Source organism: Amaranthus tricolor, chromosome 7 (genome assembly GCF_026212465.1).
Source record: "Amaranthus tricolor cultivar Red isolate AtriRed21 chromosome 7, ASM2621246v1, whole genome shotgun sequence".
Lineage (NCBI taxonomy): Eukaryota > Viridiplantae > Streptophyta > Magnoliopsida > Caryophyllales > Amaranthaceae > Amaranthus > Amaranthus tricolor.
In genome coordinates, this window is record NC_080053.1 from 26,738,005 (window position 1) to 26,763,000 (window position 24,996).

At 35.0% G+C, this 24,996-nt stretch overlaps 1 protein-coding gene across 1 annotated transcript; it reads right to left on the bottom strand.

Annotated features, from left to right (window-relative positions):
• Positions 1-255: 255 nt before the first annotated feature.
• On the bottom strand, positions 256-24,807 carry LOC130817292 (UDP-glucose:glycoprotein glucosyltransferase). Its single transcript, XM_057682915.1, has 37 exons — positions 24,468-24,807; positions 23,228-23,683; positions 22,742-22,895; positions 19,648-19,819; positions 19,289-19,362; positions 17,844-17,940; positions 17,641-17,753; positions 17,406-17,521; positions 16,826-16,883; positions 16,007-16,159; positions 15,800-15,898; positions 15,555-15,713; positions 13,211-13,279; positions 12,056-12,135; positions 11,733-11,895; positions 10,249-10,383; positions 10,002-10,107; positions 9,811-9,905; positions 9,620-9,729; positions 9,268-9,478; positions 8,884-8,952; positions 8,454-8,599; positions 7,202-7,303; positions 6,406-6,550; positions 6,176-6,232; positions 5,970-6,100; positions 5,741-5,829; positions 5,254-5,603; positions 5,066-5,161; positions 3,279-3,340; positions 2,642-2,744; positions 2,400-2,558; positions 2,160-2,300; positions 2,034-2,077; positions 1,839-1,953; positions 1,436-1,588; positions 256-1,072 (listed from the first exon to the last, which is right to left on the bottom strand). The coding sequence occupies exons 1-37, from the start codon at positions 24,620-24,622 to the stop codon at positions 914-916; spliced, it is 4,896 nt and encodes a 1,631-aa protein (XP_057538898.1). The 5' UTR covers positions 24,623-24,807; the 3' UTR covers positions 256-913.
• Between the last annotated feature and the right edge of the window lie 189 nt (positions 24,808-24,996).

Genomic DNA, 24,996 nt, shown 5'->3' on the forward strand with positions numbered 1-24,996 from the left:
ATAATTGTACGACTTAGCCTAGTGGCTCTTTTACTTTTGTAACACATATTCAATTCTCATTTCCTGTAGTACGAATTAATTTTTCTGTTATTTGTTTGTAGAATTTTTTAGCTTACCTTCAATTAAAAAAAACCTATTTAGAGATAATATCGTTTAAAAAACAGTTTTTTAATTGGAAAAAATAAACAGTTAAAATTCAAACCAATAACACATTATTAATAATAATTATAAAGGCCATTACCATTGGTTGAAAATGTTTGAACCTCATCTTTATTAATGTTAAAAATTAGCACTTTGTGGCCATGTAAATATTGGCATGTAGTAATGATTAGCTGTGTAAATGAAGGAACTTAATTAGTAAGAAATAAATACCGAATTATTTGCTAATTATAAATCATAATTTATACTACAAAATCACGCTTGAACTATGACACTCCAGTTGTCGCAGTACAAGTGGTCGTAAAATGCTAGTAGGAAATCTGGTTGTAGTTTGCTCCTGGAAAAGGGTTGGTCGTAGAACTGGTCGCAGATCTGCGATCACACAAGTTGGTCGCAGGTTGGTCGCATATTAGTAACAATATATACGTATGTGTAGGAAGAAAAGAGAATAATAAACAGTTGTGAATATATGTTCCGCGTAAATTATACATAATACATGGAATTAATGAAGAGAGCAGCATATAAAAGAGCATATTTCTACGGTTCCTACAAAACTGTCCCTGCTGAAAAAATCGAAGAGATCTAAAAGTTCTCGATGAGACCTAAGGCTTGGTCACTAACCTACTTGTCGATTATATTGTGCTGCATTAACTGCGGAGCAGTGAAGAATCACTATTTCCTTTTGTACGTATTAGTGATCAGCATTGCAGTGCATATGATACTCACCGATCAATAATAAAGTACGCCACCATCTTCACAATTCTGCTTTAGATTCCATGTCAATTTCCGTGGAGTCGGGAGACGATGGTGGTGTAGATTCAACTTGGTACATTTCTTCGCCTAAAACTTTTGCGGTGAATTGTCTTGCCTCCATGTCAAGATCATTCCACTCGGGTAAAATTCTTCTAGCACCCTAAGCATAGGACAAGGAAGGTTAATATACACATGACAGTGCAAAGTACTTATTAAATTTGAAGGCCCATTTTGTTTTACATTTTTTATCGAAATTTTAGGGTATAAAAACAAGTTATTGAACTAAAGCAAAAGCAATGTAAACTACTCCTTTGAGATTGCTGCTGATGTTGACATTTTTTTTTCTCACATGTCACTATCAGTAACAATCTCAAAGGGACAAAATGAGTAATTTAAACTCACACTTGAGACCCCTACATAAGGGGCCCGGTGCGATCGGACACCTTGTATATGCTCAGAAACTCCCCCGACAGTACAAGATACAAAGATGAGAAATTATAGAAATGGAAGTCAATGAACCTACCTGAAGCTTGGGCTCTTTAGTCATTGGATTGTTGCACAAGTCAATGGTTTTTGCCTTTGGTTTTGTAGAGTTCCCGCACCATGACTCGCACCAGAGCCATTCTTGTGGAAGAGAAAAGATTGGCACCATGTGCTGTGCATAGTTTGGAAGGTCCTGAAAAACGAGGCAGAAATGGTCATTGCACATGAATAAGCATTTTTGGATCAAAACTAACAGTTCTTGCCAAAAAAATAACAAAAAAGAACTTAGCATATGGAGTATCCCGACATATGGAGTCGGCTACATGAAACAACCTAAAGGAACAATTATAACATGGGCAAACGAAAATGCTTCAATTATACTCTTAATTTTTGTTATTATCAAATAAATTTTTAAAAGTGGGTCATCAAGATAAGAAGCATACCTGATCGAGATTAGAAAGACTATTAGGATCCTTGCTAAGAGTTTCATAAACTACTCTAAGTTTATCTCCAGCTGCAGTTTGTCGGAATTTGGCAAGATCGACGACATAAAGGGCACTGCAGAATATACAATTACACAAGATGATTCTCTAAACTCTAAAGAAACAAGAAATCAAAGCCAAAGCCCAAATTTCCACCTTATGTGATAGGGTTTTCCTCTCAAGTGCTCCTTCCAGAATCCCTGGGAGAAAAATATTTCAATTCAGAACCCTAATTCATAAATGCCAAAACACGAACAAAAAGTTGCATAAAAGAGACTGTACTTGTCTCCAAAATCGATAGCCATCCATATCCTTGTTGTTATCGCAGAATGGTGTATATGCTAAAGGTTTCCCTTTGATATCCATGTCATACAGCTCACCCATGTCCGCTCGGACAACCTGATCTGCATCAACAAATATAACCTGCAGACAAGGAAAATAATTAAGTTATCCCTCGAATGTAAGCAATGCAAAACTCAGAAATAAAAGACCGATAAAGAATTTGATAGTTATGCCATTTACTTTTTCCAATGACAGAGGAAAGATAACATCAAGAAACAAGATTTTATAAGCCCAAATTATTCTTTGCTTTTCGGTTTGTTTGTGCAACCACGTAGGCCACTTGTATGTAATCAGTTCATAATCAAAACCATAGTCTCGTGCCATAAGAGGAATTACGTCCTGCAGGAAATAATAAGCAATTAACACCAAATGATACAGAACTTGCAAAGAGATTCACCCCCTATAAAAGTTATATTTCTAACCTTAAACTTTGGGGACAAATAGTTCTTTATAAACCAAAACTTGACAGGCCGTTGAGTGTTCTTCAAGACGCTCAGTATCATGATTTTGAGGAATCGTTCATATCTACAAAACAAAGAAACAATAAACATTCTCAAAGAGCAACAACAACACAACAATGCCAAAGTCCTTATCCTAATATATAAAAATGAAAGAAGAAAGATGTGACAGCTATAAAATAATACTACCAAACCATAGTCATTTAAGGATCTAATGTTTTGTTTTGATTATACATCAGTTTATCCCTAAAAAGTCAACAGTTTCAAAATACAAAATTTCTTCATTTATTTCTTGGATCTATATTGCTTATGACTTTTTAAGTTGTGAGTTATTGTTATTTCTTCCTCTAACCAGTTAAAACTATAGCTCACAACTCATCACCATTATGGGCTCTACTTCCTGGATATCAAGAAGCACAAATGAAATTTGAGGCCATGGTATACACAAAGTCTAAATATGGAGTTCGACAAGGAAAAGTTCAAGACTTGGTTTGTGAAGAGAAGTGGTTATTTTATACAAAAAACTTATGTACAAAGAAATTAACATGGATTTAGAGATAAATATAATAAATGGGTCAATAGATTCAAATGCTTCACATACAAGTGCCCTGACGCAACGGAAAATATGTTGATCGTTGTCCCGTGTCGATCATGTTTACCCTCCTGCAGTTCACAATCAGTTTGTAATTAGCGGTTATTTAAAATTAATGAAAGCTTTGGTAATGTTGGTTTGTTGATCCAACAACTCATCTTCAATATTTATCATGAAATTCAAAGTTTTATGAAAATGGCACTAAAAGGTTCACGGCTTACAGAGAAGCGGTTTAATCTACTAATATCAAATCATAGCAAACAAGAAAGATAACCACTAGAAAGACATATACATCAGATCCTTTATATTGTCGGGAAGGCAGTCAGCAGCCAATCCTGGAAGCCTGGGCTTCTAACTTAACCTGTTATAGTCTCTTTTTTCGGGCAAGGATAGTCCCTTACAAGCGAGGGAGGGGAAATTGATCTTGCTGTAAGTGGTGACAATCAAACTCCTATCACAAGGGTGGAAGGAAAAGCCTTCAACCACTAGGTCGACCTGTTATGGTCTTTTTTACAAGGAAATGAAAAAGCAAAGAAGACAAGGGATAATAAGATCATCATGTTTTAATATGTAGCCTTTTTCTTTTGAAGGGTATCTCTTCTACCAAATTGCACTTACAAATCCTTCATGTCAATAAGTCAGCCATTTACACATTAGAAGTAGCCAACACACTGGAAAAACAAAATTGTAGTTTTCATAATCAGACCATTGAAATGCGTTCAACAAGTGTGAAAGAGAATAGCTCGGACCCAACAATGGTAGAATAATGGTTAGAAGATGAGTGAAAAACAGAGAATAAACAAGTGACACAACAACAATCAATACAATGTGTTTATGAGGTATCTAATGATACCTCCCCTCAAAAGATGATTACTTTCATTAATCTATACAACAATACATTAATGACTAACCAAACACACTTGAGAACAAGCTCTCAAGATAGTGATTCCATTCAACAATGGAGATCACCCACAATCTAATACAAAGAAGAAAGCTCTTTTGGTGTTCTAACCCTAACTCTCTCTAGTGTATTAGCATCACTCTCTTGTGCTCCTAACGATGTTCTAAGCCTCTATTATATAGCCCATAACATATTAGAAACCCTAGGACTAAACCCATGAAAGCCCAAAGAAAACAGCCCGTAAAAACAGAATGTCGCATTTTGGGCGCTAACTCTCACTCGACCGAGCGGACTGAGCTCGATCAGTCGAGCAGCACTCCAGAACATCCTGCTCATCCCTGTTGAAGCCGCTCGACCGAGCCACCCTTACTCGATCAGTCGAGCGGTCTTCAGCGCCCACTGTTCATCAACTCGTGGCTGCCTCGAGCGAGCAGCTATCTTCTTGTTCCCTTGCCTTGATCGAGCACCTATCAAGGCCTCTTTGGTGCACTCTTATGCAATGATCAAGTCCCTCCCATGCCTTGCCCATTGCACTTCATTTGCACCACACTCTTGTTCTTCGTCGCACCCTCATCACGGCACCCCGAAGACCCTCCACACGAGGGTGATTTGAAACTTGCTCTAACAAAATGCTTAGAATTAGGAATCAGAAACAGCATGTTTCCTTTTTCTGTTTCCGATGAATATTACTGATCAATGAAATGAACATCACCTACTTGAAGATTCAACCACACTGTGGGTACGCTATGATAATACACGTATTGAATGCAAGGTTATATATATTTATGCTTAGAAAGAGGTGGATTAAAGACACCGGAAGAATCCAGACAACACTCACAGCTAAATTTCAGGTAAAATAAGAAGGGGGTGAAGAGAGGAGGAAATAGTTGACTACCAGCACAGTCTCATCAATCTTTTTTGTATGATGATTTCCGCCAATGAGACCAGAAGCCCATTTGAATATATTCTTGTTCCAGCTGCTCTGACTGTCCTGCAGTAGCATAAAACAGAAATTATTATATTGACTTATCTTAAATTACACTAATTTTTTCACTGAAGCAAAAATAATGGACGGATACAGACTTTTTTCCCGTCTGAGTGGTCATCAACATCAGCAGAAACAAGCAACTTCTCGTGTTCCTTTCCCTTTCTCTTCACTACTTCCAAGTGAACGACTTTACTACGTAAATCATTTATGATTATACGTTTTGACAGAGTGGTTTTCTGACTTCCACCATCTTCCTCTTTTAAAAGGTAAAGCTCAGAACTTCTTCCCGGTGCAAGCATTAAATGCCATATACCAGGTGAAACTTTCATTTGCCAGTAGCCTAAATTTTCCATGACAAGAGTATCTACCAGATGGGGAGAACTTTCGGTACCAAGAATCATTTGAAGGCCTCTTGGAGGTTCTTGGTCTTTCTCAAAGCAATGACCTGTTCTCCAAAACAAAATAAAGAAAACAATGAAATTTTAGCAGCATATTAGAACAAAAACTTCCAATTTTGTTCAACCAAAATTGTTGAAAACAGTCCGAGGACTAGAGTAGAGAGCCTATCTTCACTCAAAATACCTGTAAGAACGAGTGCTTCAAGTTCAAAAACAGCTTGCAGTGTCCTTGTCTCTCCTAAATTCTCGAGCAATATATTATCCAAATCATGGCTGATAAATTTTAGACAAAAAGAACTCATTACAAAATTTGACAGGTTAAGTTTTGAAATGGGCAATGGCCCCACGTTAAAGAGCTAGACTGAAAGCAAAAAAATAGAAATCTAGAAATTTTAACATAAAATGCAACATACATGGCAATGACAGGCTCCACCAACCATGTTTCAGGTACATCAAGGTTCATGGTCAATGTTTTGGACAAGGGCATGTTCGCAAAAAAAGCCTTGGGACCATTCACAGCATAGTCAGAACTACTAAAGTCATCCTGGACAAAATGAAATGATCAGCACAAAAGTGGCGGAAGTTTCAAGTTCAAACAGAGCAGTTTCACGAGTAATACCAATGACGGTACAACATATCTGTAGTAATTCTTCAGTGGAAGATCAACAAGAGAACTCTGTCACAAAATGAAAATTTAATTTCAGCAATAATTGTAGTATAGTCATTTCAAACTGTTCTAAACTTCTGATAGTTGCGAGCAATATTTGTATAGCCACCAGCTATCAAATGTTTATATATGGGAAAAACGGTAGTAAAAAGATTTCCAAAAAAAACTTGATATAAACTAACCAATGGGTTCAGTATAATTCTCATGCTTGGCTGAAAAAAATTCCTCAAGATTTGCAGGAGAGATGTGAGCTTTTGTCCTGATGAACTCAAAGGATCAATGACTGCATCAATATGAATAGAGCTTTCCCCAGGCAACACAACAGCACTGAACAGGAAAAGATAAGTAGATATATAACGCTTTCAGTCAATATAACATTTGACAACAAGGCAAAAGAAGAATATAAAACAAAAGAAAATACTCAACAGGGATCCATTAATACAAAATCTCATTACTCCAACGCCAATAAGTGGCTCTCAACCAACTAGGATCCTACTTAGGTGGGGTTTGGGAGGGCGTGATGTAAGCAGAAATTATCTGTGATCACAAAAAAACCCTTTTATCTCTGCTTGGTACGTAAACTGAAGCCAAAAACCTTGCATTCACTCAATGGAAGTAATGTCACCTTGAATCAAACATAATTTTTCATAATTTGAAAAGATGGCATAGCCAAAAATATTTTCAAGAAATAACCGTGATCTTTTGTATTATTTTTCCATTATCCCCAAACTTTAAAAAGTCAATTTCCATTGGCTATATTTATAATTTATATTCCAATTAATGTTGACAAGGGTTAAATAACTAGATATTCAATTAAATAACAATAACTTGAATGCATTTATACAATCCAACCCCAACTTTCCAACCATCCAACTAACTTTTCAATCTCCAGCCCTACACTCTATAACAATGAGCCAAAATCCTTTTGTATCAATTAATTAGGGATGGAGGTAGTAATGTTTTTGGAGATCAATTCACCTGAAGCTATCCTGCAAAATCTCAAAACGAGCACCCTCAGCACTTCGATCCCGTGTAGCCATTGATGAAGAGACAAGCATGATGACGTCACTGATAAACTTGCTGCAAGTAACCCAAAAGAGAAAATCAAACACACAAAACGTTTACTACATAGATGACACAAATTTTGTTAGTGTATGCTGTCATTGGTACTATGTAGTGTTGGTGGTTATACTGCAGTGGAAATAGAGCAACCCAGATGGATGTTGCTGCTAATTGGACTGTTCAGAGATGCAGAAAGGCGTCTAAGGGCCAACCATGTGCTTGTTTTGAGTTTTGACAATTCAAAGGTTGATTCGGCAGGGAGAGGGCTTATCTAGAGAGTGAGGGAACAGTAAAGTTGTTTGACAATTATTAAACACGAAACTCACTGGCCTCTAATATGACACATGGTCTCTTGCTAAACCAGTCGACTTTGAGCTAGAACAATATGGGAACAATGACACCAGACTCAAGATTATGGAATCAAATGATAACTTTTCCAAGTTTACGTCAAAACGAGTTGGTATATGTATGTATAAATGTATGGATATGTGCAAATGAAGTTACATGGACTCGGTTGTTCACAGAAAACATGGACAGGTACCAATTATAAACTCAGCTGCATAACAAACACTTTCCATGAATTTAACTTCACCGAAAATGAATGTCCAAGTGTCCGTACTAATGTCGGAGTATCAAGGATCAACACAGAGGAATAAGGAGTAAATGGGAAAAGGTAGATGAAGCGGAAAGCATAAAAAAATGAAAAGCAGGAAAAGAAGTCATTTTCTACAAATACAGTATACAAATAATTTGAAACGAATGAGTTTATCACAAAATGGCTCATTTTCATTATTGCAGAGGTTACTTGGAAGGCAATAACATCTGTAAAACACATAATGCAAATAATGATATAACGATGTCATTTTGCAAATTTCTGTAGCTTCTCAAGAAAAAAATATAACTACCCCTATTCAATGAAAATATTAAAAAATACTAGATTATATGCACAATAATTAATGAATTGGTATTTGTTCCTTTGGATTTAAAATTGACAAGTATTTTAGCATCAATATCTTAGTTTAAAAGGCACAAGGCATTCAGTGGCGCAGAAGGGTCCTGGAGCCTAGACGCATGGTGCAACTGTAAGGCGAAAGAGAAAGCTTTTCATAGGCAAGGTGCACCTGTCAGCTCAAAAGCTTATAAAAATAACATACAATAGAGAGAATACCTCGTTACAGAATCAGGATCAATTGTATCCCACTTTAAACCTTCAATAATTTCTGAAATATGCTTTATTCTCTGCTTAAACTCAAAGGACTCCAATAGATGCAGATCGTCAGAGAGGAGAGTACTTTCCTCAGGAAGGGAAGTCACCTGAAGAATGATAACGAGAAAATTAACCGGAAGCAAATCAGCGCCATCAAACAAAAAAAATTCCTACGGCAATGCTTGCTCTGTGAGATAACTACAAATGATCTCAAAATCAAGAATGAATCTTTGTGACATTCAAACGTTTGGGACAACCTTTTAGCAATATACATCTGTCATTACATGCCAATTCAAGGGTTCCAAAACTTATAAATAGCATATGGTGCTTCTTAGCTCAATGAAAGAGAAAATATTGAAAATACCATAACATTATAAAGGTAAGAAAGTACCCTTCCATTAGTGATGACTGCATTTAAACTAGATTCATGCCCAAGGTGCTTGTGTAGAAACAGAGCCACCTGCAAACAAGCATAAACTATAGCTGCTTGAAAATTTCTATGTGACCCTCAAAAGGATGAATGAGTAAAGCATTATTTATAAAAGTAAAAAAAAAAAAACCAAAATTAAATGCTTGAAGTATGAGAAACAAGCTGAAGGTTAGAATTGAAATTGAAAAAAACGTGTAGAGAGTAAAAGGAAAAACAAGCATGAAAATAAAATTACAATATAAACTTCTCGCAGTGAAAAGTGAAAGTAAAGAAAAAAGCAGCTATCATTTACAGATTAGTGAAAAAATAAGAAAAAATGCATTGAAAAAATAAACAATCTGATACCTTATTCAATTGTTTATGCAAATCATCCACAGAAAAGTTTGTAAGCAGAGACTTATAGACCTTGGATGGCAATCTATTTACATCTGCTAGATCAGTAACCTTTTCAATAAACTCTTCGATGTTTTCTGTCTTCGCAGAAGAATTTTTCATGATGGAAGTTTCATATAATGAGCACAGCTGATCCAGGAACTTCAATACCCCGTCCTTATGGCTGCATAAGGATTTTACAAACATATATAATAAGAGCATAACTAAATAAAAATTATATTAAAATTGAAAGCCAATTTAAAATTCAAAGATCACACTGTAGATGTGGAACCCAATAGTTTATTCAGTAAGATGCAATACACACCTATATGATGTGGTGATTTGAAAGATCTTCACAAAGAAGAGGTGAGGTGAATCATAAGAAAAGTTGGGGATAAATAGTACACCTACACGAGCTTTTGTGGACCCATCTACCTGAAATTGATTAAAAAGGATCAAACTATTAGCAAAAATAAAAAGTAGTCATGAAAAATACAAACTCAGAATGAGACTAACAAGATATTGTATTCCTTCTCGAAGCAACTTCATTCCCTTTGTTGAAGTCAAGTCAATCGCAATAAGGTGTGTCACAGGTTTCAATTCATCAACAGCTGCAATAGTTTGCGGCAAGAACAAATTCTCAGTTTGAGCAGCGTGATATGACTATTAAAGAATGAATCATACCAACATGTACAAGCGCTGCTTACTTTTGGGAGAATGTAGGAAGCTTAACTCATGAAGAGCAGATTCTTCATCAAGAACTGATTTGGTAAGTGATATAAACTTAGGTTTGAGTTTTCCATCAGTTATAATCTACATAAGAACATATAGATTCACTGCGCTGAGTTAAACAGAACTGAACCATGGAGATGCATAATAATGCAGTGAAAAATATCTCAGCAGGAAACACAAATCCACACACAGAGCATGAGCTTAGAATCCTTGATGCATTACCAGTGGATTGTAGCGGCGTACACCATTCTCAGATAAAAATTTATCCAGCACGTCAGTGCGTGAATCAATATTTCCGTAATAGACTTGTTCCTGTATCCTTGGCAGCTCCTCATTCATAGCGCTTAGCAGAGTTTCCTGGAGGATAAAGTCCAAAAATTAATCACAAGTATACAAAAAAGGTAACTGTTAGTACAAAATAAAAAACAGAACGAGAAGTGCGTATCAAATCAGTCGTTAGATAAGTACAGATAAGAAATGATAAGTTCTCAGATTAGCCTCTAAAAGAGCAAGCATACCACTTTAAGTATGACATAAGAATACCTTAATAAAAAAAAAATCAGTCACAAAAGAGTAAGTGCAACAAATCCAAAAATGACAAAATGTGATGTGCAATCATGCGTCACATAGATCAAGACATCCCAGAAAAGCCACAGCATAGTGAGCCAAAACACCACCCTTTTCCCACAAAAATCCCTGACTGGAATCCCGAGCTTTGGAAATACAACCACACAAACAAAAACAACAGCATTATTACATTCTATCAAACCGATGCCACCAAGTGGCTTCCGCCCAAGTGAGATAAAGAAGGGGGGATGTAAACAAACTTACGTTTGTAAAAACAAAGAGATAGTTTCTAATTGAACCTTGCTTGCTAACATCATTGCAACTTCACATAAAAAGGCCAAAAAAAAAATTGCATAGATACTAATGCCTTTTGATCTATCAAAGCAGTTACAAGAGACATTCAATCCTCTCAAATCCAACAAAGTTCCCAGACACAGCCACCTTATTTTAATGGCCATGAAGCCAGTGTCAAACTAGGAAGTTAATCTACAATGTAGTGCTTCCAGTCGTTTTACATGCAGAATACATAAAGCCTCCAAACCTACTGTTTAACATAGTTATTGAGTTTCTCGGAGAAAGCTTTTTCCGTGAAAGATTTGACTCACTTAGAGACCATAGGCTTCCAAACAAAATCTCACAATGTTAAAACCCTCGGAAGGAGAGCTTCTCATAGATTGTCACATAAAATGTCACATGACAACACATGAGGAACAATCAATCGAGTTCTTCTGCACCAAAAGCACGATAGGCAAACAGAATAAAAATGAAAACCATATTATCAAGCTTGTCAAACTATGGATCACCCTAATGCAAAACAAGCCAACCGATCAACAGTTCCCTGATAACCCCATAATAAGTAGAAATGATTGAATGAGTAATCAATAGAACAGTAGGAATGATAAAGACTGTCTCCCTACATAAACTTCCTTTTCTCTTCTAAAATGTACCTGATATGCACACTAGAAACTTAATTTTTCAGACAAGTTATTTAATTAAGCTTTAAAAGAAGGGTTCAGACAAGCTTTATTTCACCTTATATGCACACTAGAAACTTAATTTTTCAATAGTATTAACATCAGTTATTAAACTATTTGTAAATATAGATTTTAATAAGAGTTCTTCAGCACATATAAAATTACCTCATTCGAGTCGTACACAAGTCCATTGAATAAAAGGCAACACTTCCGCTTAGACAACCCAAGTTTGAAAACAAACAAGGAACTTTCTTGAGCCACATCTTTAAAGTCCTTCTCCTTGTCCAATTTCAACAACACGTCTTGCGGAGGAGATTTTGACTTACTTCTGCAGGGATAAAGAAGAGTGCTCCAAAATTAAAAACAAGAGAAAACATAAAACATTCAACTAACTTGACTGATGAACAAGAAATCTGTTTACTTAATGAAATAATAAAATCATCAACAAAGTAATAATGCTAACTAAATTCAGTAATCCTAAAACTCACAATACTGCATCTATAAATGATCCTTCCACGTGATGCCTCTCAGGACCTTCTTCTCCAGAATCACCAAACTCTAAGTGAACCTAACAGGTGAGTGTCATGTGAGATTTTCAATAAATGAAAAGGCTACGCAATAAGAAAACAAGTCATAAAGAATAGATAGATTGTTTACACATTTTTGAAACAAGAGGCTTGTGTTATATTTTATTTCTAACAAACAAGGTATAGCGATGCTTTTTGGGACATAAAGTTACAAAATACTAGCAAAGTAATAGTTAGATGCATGGTGTAAAAACGTGGTCGAAATCACGGGTCTTGGGAATGGAAATTATTTGGTTTTCGCGAAACAGCTATCGGTGTTTATATAATGTTTTAGTACTTTATATATATTTTTAAACAGATTTATTGATATTGATTTAGACTTGGTAATTAATGAATCTCATAATTAATAACCCTCTTATCGCATAAATATAATAAAATTAGAAATTTTAATATTAATTAAAAAATCAATTATACATAAAAGAAAATCCAACCTTTCAATACCAAAAGGAATAAAAATACACAATAAAAATGACACTAGTACACAAATACTTCACTAATGTACAAGACACCTAAAATGACACCAGTTACACTATGTGCAAAAGTTAAACCAATACTCATGAATCATGATCATTTCCAAGATTCCCAACAGCAATAAATAAACTAGTGGTAATTATTTATGCCTTTGTTTTCAATGGTCAAAGAAAGTTAGAAGGAATTTTAACTAAGTCAGGCTTCTCCTATTCTCCATAAGTACGCATCTAGCCCTTTTTGATTTTGCTTCATTCTTCTTCAATGGTGGATTGTGTGGAGACCTTCAAACATTAAAATTTTTTCAGTAATTTTTTTGACTTCCAAATTCAGTCTCTTTTTTTTTTTTTTTTTCGGGATAAATCTCGCGTGATTTGTTAAATCTCAGCCAGACTCGCCCTAACTCACAGTAACTCACCCTAGTTCGTTTGTAACAAGCTATAAAGTCCAATTCAAAACGGCCGATAAGAGTGGTGGTGCACCTCTTTTGCAAACACCGTTATAATTCAAGACCGTAAATCAAACTGACCAAAGGTAACTTTAAGATACAACTAAAACTTCATGAACAAGAGTGGAAGTTAAACTTACATTACTCAAGAACTTGAAAGCCGTCAACACCCCATGGTGCTCCTTTATGTATATAAAAAGGCGAATAATCTGCAGGGCAAAAATGCAAAAAGGAATTAAAGGGAATTCTAGTCCCAGACATGCATTCATTCAATAAACATATAAATGTTGGTTCAACAAATTTGAGGTGTTTAAACACAATTCCAAACGAATAAAAGATGAATGCATCTACAGACTACATATATCATATATGTACAAGAAAAGATTTTAGTATCCAAAAACAGCCTTGTTATTGCTTATTGGAAAATTGTAGAGATATGTTCTATACTAATGAATAATGATATGTAATATAAGTAAAACATATAACAAAACCAGCCTTGTTTTTGTTAACATAAGCATATAACTCTCTAGCACATCAAAGAACCTTAGTTTCAAAACGCCCGAGACGCACCGTGGCACAAGAGGTCTTTAGAGGGCAATGCGAGGCACAGGCTTTGTAGGCGAGGCACACTTTTTAGTTGAAAATCTTTAATATCCATTATAAAACATATATAATACTTAAAACAACTTGACATTCACATTATAATAGCAACAATCTTGAAAACATTCATTATCACTGCGGTAAACACTACTTTAGCACAATCTTGAAAACTATTATAATAAAAATATTAAGAATATCTAAAGCTATTTTCTTCTCCTTCACCTTCTTTTCTCCCCCGTGGTTTTTTTTTTTTTTACGGAAGCAAAGATTACTCAAACTTCATATTCAAGTGGATTTGAGTTTCGAGTTTTATTTGTTTTCCAAACAAACAAGCTTAATATAAAAACCCAACCTAAGGAGGAGGTGCACGGGGGAGCACAATGCGTAAAACGCATCGAGGTGCACCAAGGCATACGCTTCTTGTAGTGGCCTTTGCCTCACCTATTCGAGGCATTTTCAGCCGAGCCTGAGCTCGAGGCGCAAAGCAAAGCGTACTTTTTTAAAAACAGAAAGCGGCGGCATAATAGTGTTTTATAGAAAACAATAGCTGATTTTCTCTGTCAGCAGAAGTAAATGAGATAAGTATGAACAAAGATGATGAGTGGATCTCCATTTGTTTAATTAAGGTTTGGAAACCAACAATCCCTAAAAATCAGGACCAAGTTTTGAAGGAACAGTATTTCTTCTCAGTAACACTTCAAATAGACAAACCCTTCTCCTGCTACATAAATAGTAATAATAAAAGAAAGGTCCAGCCCAAAGCCAAGAAAATTGCTCAAAGATACCCCACTGAGATTAATTGGGCAAAAATCTACATTCTGAAACCATCACAGCTGTTCAACACTCACTAGGGCCACCTCTTCTAAGTTCTCTGATAGCTGATGAAACTAGCTCCGGAAACAGTGATAGGACAAAATTTTCCAAAATCAAACCAAGGAGCTTGCTCCTAAGACTCCTAAATAGTATGAGATCAAGAATGAACATTTTCATTTTCCACAAGTGTTCACAAGTGTTCGAGCCGAGGGACTCTTTGACCGCACTCTTCTTTATGGGTATGAGCTGCCGTCGTTCTTCCCTCCCCAGTCCCTGATCATAGTTTTCTATGAGAGAAATATAATGGGTATGATGATGATGATGATGATGATGTTCACCAGGGATACTTCTCCAACTAACCCTACCCCCTCAGCCCCTCTTAGACAGAGTTCTACAGAAAGTTTCCTAAAGCAAGCTTCAATTTCTTAAGCTATAGATCATTCATGTGGTCCAATAGCTACTGAATCCACAATCCACACCTTAAATATAGTCCCTCGATGCTACATTTATTCATTGGAAAAGGATTATCTTTTATTGGCACGTTCTAAAATATGGCATGTTCAAGAAACCAAACTGCAAAGTTTCATATTACAACAATACCAGAGCTATGTGACTCAAACTTTTCACTTCCCTAAAGTATGCGAGTCAAATTCTTGACAATCCAACAAAGATATCAACATTGAGACACTTATTTTGAACAAAAATCAAAGAAATTTTCATTAAATAACTGACTTAAAAACCGGAACATGTACATATGTTTTACACAAGTGCCCAAGTCCCAGTAACATAGACATACATGCAAAACAATGTACAATTAGCACATATCAGTTGAGCTTGCTTAAGAAACCAGTTTAAGTCCACTTGTTAATGCCTAAGTTTTAGTGCACATAGAGTTGACCTATATAAGAACCAATTTTTAAGTTTTATAAGAGAAGAAATCAAAAACATATCAAAGCATAGTTTATAACAGTGAATTAACAAGTAAATTTTTAACTAAGTAATAAGCATTTAGTACGACGCCAAGCAGAATAGAGATCATCCTAGATAACATAAAAGTGTATCGTTTATTACCAAACTAGAGATATCTTCTTCTCCCGAGCTACCATCCAAATCTGCTAAATCCTGCGCGCCATTTTTCTCAGCCTTCTTAGTGAATGTGCTAGAATATAATATCACTCCAAATCTCATTGGGAATTGATTTTCATATAAATTGACAATCATATCAATAACCTACAAAGTTAACATTTTGAGAGATGACATCAATTTACACCAACAACCAATAGGGAAAAAAAAATGTATGTCAACGAAATACTTGCCTCAAGGCCACAAGAAGTGGCAGGGTCAATTACATAAACTGCATGGAAGAGATTTTTGCGAATGTACCGTAGTTGTCCAGGAAAAGTTGGCATCAATATCTACAGAACACAGTCGTGTCAGAGCCTCTGATAATTCCACATATTGTGAAACAAACAGATAATTAATACTCATCCCAGCAACTAAGCAAAGGGAAAAAAGAATGCTACCTCATTTATATTGCTGCGCCATCTTTTGTACAAAGAATCCTCTTCCAAGTTATTGATATAATGAACATGACTTGAGCGGAAATCAATGCGGAACGTACTTGGTTCTGAGAGTGGCAAAGTCGATAATAGTTTCCTTACAGTGATATCTGGAATCTGAAAATCATCAGTCATTTCTACAAGTTAGAGATCCGTATCTGATAAATGACATGTACTTCCTCTTTGTCCTATTAACTACAACATAAATCTGCCCTCTTGTGAGAGAAAATGGAAGGTCCATAATGCAATTAAAATGAAAAGGAAGAATAAATACAACAATAACATAACATTTCCTTAATGACTCCTGCCTAGGCGGGGTAAACATAAGGGTTTTGTCTAGTTATGAAGTTGCTCGGAGGTGGTAAATGTGCCTTTTCTGCAAATAGTGATTGATGAGTTGAGATATCAAAGCACCTAACTTGGGTCAGTCGAATCCCAGGGGCCAGGTAATTATGACAAGAGGATGTGTGCACACCCGTACGAAGAATTGGAAAAAGGAAATGGCAAATAGCTCTGACCAAACATTCACAAATTGATAAAAGGCCCGTGATTCTTTTCAATTAACTCAAACCCCAAACTAATTAACCCCTATGACATTTTAGTTGCTTTCAGGTAATAGATTCCACTGTATGCAACATTATACTTAGGAGTGCGGGTTGGGATGAATTAGGCTGACTTTCATGTTCTGAAAAGTCATAGATTTGGTACTGTCCAGCTGAATAGTTTTCTATAAGTGCCACAAGACAGAATGTAAGAAAAGCTTGCAAATTGCAAACATCATACCTTCAGCTTAGACAACTGATCGGCCAATGATAACTCCTGGTGCACCAAATCAATCAAGCTGTGATTTCAAAGTGTAAAAACATCACAACTAAATTCGATACAGAAGACATGATACCCGTACCAGAAACAACTAAAAGTGCATTTGATTATTTTACCAGAAGAATGGACAAACATGGTAAGTAGAAATACAAGCAATAGTGGTATCACTTCATTGAAACATGAATATGAGATGACAAAGCAAATTTCATCATTTCGGTGTAAACATGATGCATTAGTGATCCACTTGGCATTTGCACAAATCCTTATTCTACAGACCATACTTTGAAACAAAAGAAAGAAACAGATATGATGCTACAATGTTACGTGAACCCTGAGAAGCCCCTTGTACTCAATGTAATCAATACAGGTAGAAAAGACCAAGATCTATAACTGCCAAATTATTCAACACGAGAGATTTTCAAAAGCAAAGATTGCCAGATAAAAACAAAATAAAATCAGTAAGGTACTAAGGTAACGAGAAAGAAATCTATTAAAATCAGAAAACGAAAGCAGAGAGGTTGATTAAGAGATAGATCATTACAGATAAAGGTCAATATCTTCAATATTGATTAATGCCCCATTTAAAGCCATTAAGGATTTCCCAGGAGGGACCATCCTCTGATTTGCAAGTATCTCATCCTTCACTGAATCATTTAACTGCGCATTTAAACAACAATAATTGAGTAGCTGAAAGGATATAACTTTTTCTTCTCTATGAAACGAGTATAACAGCCATTAATACACAGCCTATGTTTCTAATCTATAATGTTCTGTACCTTCATCCTTGATAATGATGCAACAACACTAGGGAAATTCTGATTGATTTCTTGCATTGCCTGCAACGGATTAGAGGCGTGTACAATCTTCTGTGCAGTTTGATGTCCCAAATCTGCATATTTTATAAATTTGTTTTCGTTTTGATGAGTTCAGTTACAACTTACAATCCAAGTTGGAAGCAACAACAGACAACAGTGACAACCTTTCAATTCCCAAACTTCTAGAGTATCTGATATACTCGATGACAAAAGATAATCCCTAAAAGCCATAATCTCAAAGGAGAGCCCAGGTTTACGCTCCTGCAATAAAAGTAAGGAAAATAATCATTAGTAGTATGGAAACTACATACTCCACTTAATCTATATTTTGAAGTACTTCGATAATTGTTGTTTTAACATCCTTAAAATTAGGAATACAAGAGAATGAATACAATTTTTATTGTAGATCATGACTACTAAAGATCGAATCTCATACCCAAAGACTGATAAGTAAAATATCAGCGTTGGAATTGTATTGAAAAATCTAATCCTAATATAGAGAGTTTAATCCATGTCCACAAGATTAAAACATCATGTTTGAAAACCAATAGTGAGGTATGTTCCAGATTCAAGAAAACTAGTCACAAAAAACCATAACGTCTAATCCATAGGCATCTATAAGAAACAAATAAAACTTCGAATAAGGAGCTAAGCTCCTATTAACTTAAAAAAAATAAAAATTAAAAATTAAAAAAAATAAAAAATACTTGAACAAAATCCAACACTCAACAATAAATAGACTCGAATTACCCATATGGACTGAATCATATTTATTAGGTTAAAACATGGAGCAAGTTCTTTGGTCATGCATAAAAAAAGGTGTTCAGAAACAAATTATCTTCTAAGAGCTAAATAACAATTTCTAGTTTCAATTGATAAATTTTGCATATCGCAGAAAGATTTATAGTTTTTTGGTTTCGGATCATAATGGACTATTGCAAAATGGCTTACCAAATCATTTGTGGCTTGCGCTTATTATTTATGTGAAGTTACAAATAATGTTTGCAATCACGGGTCAATTGGAAATAACACCTTTGTTAGGGTAAGATTACATACATCTCATTTGACAAGCTCCAAACATTGCCTTGGCGAGAGCCACTTGGCATTAAGATAATGGCATGTTCCATGTCATAATATAATTGACTTGTCAAAAATATAAGCGTCATTCATCCCAAAATGACCAAATATAAAGTCCAAAATTTTGGTTAGGACTCAAGCTAACTAAGTTTAAGTTCCATTTAAATTTGTTTGGACTTGGTTGTTTGAATTTACACTTGAAATACAAAAATCAAGTTGTTAAAGTTTGATTGTAAATGCCAAGTAGTCCAAATTACAACTTACTTAGCATTATAGATCTACAATTTCTCCCATAGCCATCCATTATTCTTGAAAACAGCTTTTGCAATTAGAGAGAAGGGATGTAACATAAGTATAGATCTATAGCCAAGGTACATTGGTAGTCATTGCTCCTTAATAGGAAAAGCTAAAGGGAAATCAAAACTTTGTACATACTTCATATAGTTATCCAGTTTCAGCAAACATCAAAGTACCTAATATATTGGAAAGTGCAAGTTAAAGACATGTAATGAAACGTTTTAGCAGCACGAACCAGTATTTTGGAAAAAATAAAGCCTCTAACTTCCTGACTTAGATCTTCTATATGAGGATCTTCAAGAGTTATACCTGAAAAATCATTAAAACAATTAAGAGTTACAGAACACTCAAATTACCCTTAATCTTGGTGCATTTCAGACTTAGTTGATACCAATCAATACCACCATTTATCTTTGATTGGCAATGGAATCTTACTAGTTTAGTAAAGTACGCATGAACTTCAGAAAATAAGTCTTTAAAAACATACATGCATCAAACAACAATGCAAAAATCATTTTCAAAGAACTTTCTTACAGTACTTTACAAAAAAGCAGAAGTGCTATATACTAATAAAGAAAGTTTCAACATACTCACTTTTTTTAATCGTGGTATCATCCATAGCCTTGTATTCCATATTTTTCAAGGCAAGCTCAACACCATAGCCACCCAAGTTTACTGGATCTTTAGTACCAAGAGCACCACAACTGCTAGTCTTTGCTTCACAACCCAAAGGTAATACAAATCTCACAACATATTTAACCTTTCCCTGAAATTAATGACCGCATATGGACAAATAAAAAAAAAGATAAATACACAACTTACTAAAGATGACAATAGCACAACATGAAACCACAAATTAGAAATTTTACATTTTGCAAAACACATTTTCTCTAGAAACTTCCAAGTAACTCACATGCACTAACGTTCAAGTAGATTCAGCACCCTCCTTTGCATCCCCTTAGCAAGGTCAAGATTTTCAATAATGCTAATACTTTCTGCCTAGTACACCATAAGACTCCCCCCATAAGAAAATGCTCCATGAGCTATGTTTCCCGGACTCGGGTACATGTCTAAGTGCCTGACTTGAATAAAAAGATTCAGAATTTTGGTTCAAATGAAGTTTTGAAGAGGCATACCAATGCCAGAGCGTCAAGTATCCAACAAAAGTATTTGAGGTGAAATGAAGACATCAACAAACATAGTCCATGAGTATGAATGCAGTAGTAGACTATTAGTGCCAACAATTCAAACGACGGTACGACTAACTGGATACATAATATATATACAAAATGTACTTTAACTAAAAAGAATCACATCCATTTTCATTGCTTGATTTAATACTTAATAGTGAACATCAACTTTGCACATTATTACTATCAACTTGGTAATTTTCAAAAATAAGAACATAAACTTATTATAATTTTCTCGTAAAAGGTAAGAGACGAGTTCTATAAAACCTACAATTACGTAGTTGCAACTGCAAATTACAATGGAGAAAAATAAAATTCAAGCTAACTTTAAAGCAACGCTCCCCTTGAAACTAATAAAAAGCAGAAGCCTAATAAAGCAATAAAATTTGATAATTGGTTTTTAAAACGAAAAAATATAAGGTTTGAGAATTTCAAGTTGCTACCAAGGTAACAATATAAATAGGGAGAAGGAAAAAAGAGAATTCATCTAGAAACATGTAAACAACATTATATGAAGAGCAGACCATTGAGCCACATCGGATCTTCTTTCTACACTTCGTTAAGTGGAATATTTATACAACTTACTTTTGCCTATTTAAGCGGTTGGCACATGCCCACCTAAGCCCATAGTTGCCCCATCCAATTCAACACTACGAGAAGATTTTCAACCACCAAAAATCCTAACATTTCTCTCCAACCAAAACTGTACTTAATGTCTACAATCTTGGCACAAAATCTATCCCTCTTTTTTTTTATAAAACTTTACTTAATGATTGAAGCTTTAAATGGTCTCAAAATATGTAAATCACTACAAACTAATACTAGTTTGCGATGATTATACTTCTAAAGCTTATTTGATTGGAAGAAAAGGGAGAGAAGTGAAGGGGAAGAAGCTTCCTTCGAGCCAAATCATTCCTCCCTCCCTTCCTTTTAATCCCCTTAGCTTCCCTTTTTCCCCTTCCTTTCCATCCTTTTTCTTTACACAAACATATCATCACAAAAGAGATCCATAATACAACTTAAAGCTACAAGCAAAAGAATTGCAACAACCCAAAGTCAAGTAAGTCAAATCATCACAATGTAAGGAATTTTCAATGCTGCAGTACTAAAAAGCTTTAACGATAATCTTTATGTATACGTCAGCTTCAACGACGACAGAAACAGAAAGTTAGGATGACAGGTGATGTGTAGCAATTATGCTTTCCTTTTTTATTTTAGTGGAGTCATTCGCATTGGATGTCCATTTTAAAATCAAATGTGAGCAGATTAAATGGAGAGAACATAGAGATTAAAGTTGGAAGTAATTGTGACGCATTGTGATATAAAACTTAAAAAAATAACGTGAGGGTGACCACACATATGATTTTCTTCCATTCATAAAATGGGAACCATAGAACATGCCACATATAACAAGTACCGATTCTTCTCATACAAAAATTTCCACACAAAATGTATCCTCGCATAATATATATTCTCCTTCGTGCACCAAAGTTTTCTATTTGTATTCTTTTCCGTCCCATTAATTTGCTAGAAACAGTACGCACCAGTTTCTTTGATTCTCAACCACACATTTCTTCTTTATTTTAATACTATCCACACAATTTAAATTTTTTTATCTTATTCTCCCGACTACTAAACTACACTGTGACATTTGTGTCAAATCCTTGGTAGAAAACTCTAGTAAACTATCTAAAAGGGCAGAAGCTCCACACAACCATGTCAATCATTTCATCTAATAAACTTCATTGCTTGATAAACATCTCCCTCAAGATGAGTAAAAATTGCTGCTTGCAAACTTATTGACATATAACTTAGAATAAGATGTATTCATGCATCTTCGCATGAGAAACATCTAACACTTCCTCCGGGTTTTTGTACTTACACCCAAAACCAATTTAGGAGCTTTTTATTTTAAATATTGCGGCTATTATACGAGAAAAAAACATAATCATGTGGGATCTTGTTTTATTTGTCTTGACACATATTTTCATAATATCAAATTTTAAAATTTTTTAATTACGTATAACTCTAGATATAAACAATTGAACAAAGTGTAAAAAGGTGTTTGGGTGCAAGTAAAAAAACGGAGGAAGTATGACATAAGTTCCACACTATCTTGTCACTTGTTTCATCTAACAAACCTCACTGCTTCACAAACAACACCCTCATAATGTGTAAAAAATTGATTTGCATACGACAAAAGTTCAACAAAAGACAACATAAAGTTCAACAAAAGACAACATATCCAAATGGAAGGCTTCCTAACATATGATGATACTTTATTAGACTTCAAGCTTGAAAACGTAGATCGCAGAAAGTCCATAAATTGCATCATATATAAGCAAACATATATTGATCACCTTGTCTATGAGAAAAACTTAACCAAAATGTGGATTCATTCCAAGATTAAGTAAAATTCCGATTGTAGTGTAAATAATCATTAATAGCAAAGGAAATGTGCTATGAAACAAGAGAAGATAGCCTTCCAAAGAAAGTACCTCTTTTGCTGCTTTGACGAGTACCCGATGGAACTCCATAAAGCAGCTAGTTCCCAAAGCTCCATATAAAATGGCAACTGGACTTGAACTATTAGAAACTGAGTATACATGGTCAAATTCAAAAAGTTCAGGTTGCTGATATGACTCTCCACCTCTGCAGCAATCACAAAATGTCAGATTGTAGATATTAATGTAGCCCACAGAAAAACAACCGAATAAACCATAAATCTCAATTCTTGCCCCAAGCCCCTTTCTTTTATTTTAATGATATATCTCCAAAACTGGGAAAAAATAGGCCATTTTCTATTCTAGCCCCTCCCCAAATAGTAAAAACTATCTGGATTTTATACGTTAAAATTTAAATTTTACCATACTACCCTTAGTCTCTTACTAAATCTCTAAAATACAGATTCTAAAGAAAAACTACATTGTGGAATAAGATAGTTATGGAATATGCTAGGTGTAGAAGGTGTAGTAAATAATTACATATCATTCTGAATCTGCAGCCACTCTAGCATTTCAGCAACATCAAAAAATAGTGATGCACCAACATCAACCCAACAGCATTTTCCTCCAGGACTTTTTGGATTCACCCCAACAAGAAGAGGGTCAGGTTTTCGGTTTCCAGTGTTCGTTGTACTGTGTAAATCTGAAACCAATCCATCAGCGCCATTCATAACAGCTTCTTCAGTCAAAGGAAATGAAGATAGCGACTCCTGAGCTAACTGTCTATAGAGGACTAATCTAGGTGATGCTGATCGAAGAGTTAGAGAAAATTCGAACATAGAACCTAGATGTTCACTCAAGAAAGAGCATCCATATTTAACGATTTTAAGTATACAGTCTTTGGCTGTGCTTGAATCAACATCATCATTCTTATTTTGATGCCAACCATCAATGAAATCCCAGAACAAGTCTTTCCACTCTCTAGATAGCAATTCTCTGTAAAATAAGATAATAAACCCTCAGTAATTTTGATACTTGCCCAAGTTACAAAGCATAAAATCAGCACATGAAAAAGAACTTAAAACAAGATCTCAGTTTTTAATACTTTCATAAAGCACCCAATGAACCACAAACTCTTGAGCCTCGAATGAGATTCATTATTATGCTTTTAAAATTTTGAAACAAGAGTTTTTAAACTTCACCTGCCCAGTGTTTGGTTATAGGTATTAAACGTCGTAATGGAAATGAGTTTTAGTTTAAATTTTTACAAATTGTGATAAGTCGTTTCCATGGTAATGAAGCTCTCAATTTCAAACATGTTCTTACCGTAATGGTTTTCATTACCTCCTAATACCACTTTTCAAGCGGTAATTGATGGGAGTGAATAATGTGTAGGAAAAACATGATTGGAGTGGAACAAGCATGCCCATAAAACAAGTCAAGTACTAAATTAGGTTAAATTTTCATTATCGTTACCATCATTTAATACCAAGACTGGCCATTGAAACACATGAATAAAATGATATGAAAAGGGACATTAAATTCAGAAATTGTGTTTAAAGTAAGACAAAAAATTAAGGATTACCTAATGCCAAAACTGAATACACAAAAGCAATTCCATAGATCAAACAATTTCATCAATGACATAAACGAACAAATCTATTCGCGAACCACAAATTCACGTAAATGAAACCAAAGTACCAAAATCAATCAATGGAAAGACTACCCAAAAGACTAAAACTTGCAAGATTAGAAATTATAAAACCAAAATAAGTCATACCCAGCTTCCAGAAGTAAGGAAGTACCCTCCCATTTTGCTCGAAGTGCAGTTTGAACATTCTTAGGGCGATGAGATTGAGCGGAAACTGAAACCCCATTAATGCAAATAAGAACGAATAACACCATCCATAAACTCGATCTCCCATAGTTTGCCATGATCGATCAAAAATCCGAAAGATGATGATCTTTAGGATCCGTATAACGTTGTACTCAGTGGAACAAATTAGTCATTGGATGATACAGTTGACTGACCGAATTGAGAAATGATGTTTGTGGGTTTGGATTTGAACGTCCAGTTGAAACAGTACTCTGTTCCGTTGTATTAGTATAGTGTATACCCCTAATCCCTATTGTTCAAGTCCATACGGATACGAGTACTATGTTACTATTATGCATATGGTAAACTAAAATTTAGTCCATACCGTAAATTAAAATGGGCCAAATTACTGTTTTAATTTCGACCACGATTTAAATGCTTTGGTCGGATTTTCTTAGAAATAATTATGATTTCAGACTAATTTTGATATTTT

Coding starts and splice junctions, on each gene's coding strand:
- LOC130817292 (XM_057682915.1), bottom strand. CDS start 24,622: ATGGCAAACTATGGGAGATCGAGTTTATGGATGGTGTTATTCGTTCTT. Junction 22,896..23,227: donor CTGCAGATTCAGAATGATAT/GTAATTATTTAC, acceptor TGATTGCTGCAG/AGGTGGAGAGTCATATCAGC. Junction 9,730..9,810: donor GAGAAGGAATACAATATCTT/GTTAGTCTCATT, acceptor AATCAATTTCAG/GTAGATGGGTCCACAAAAGC.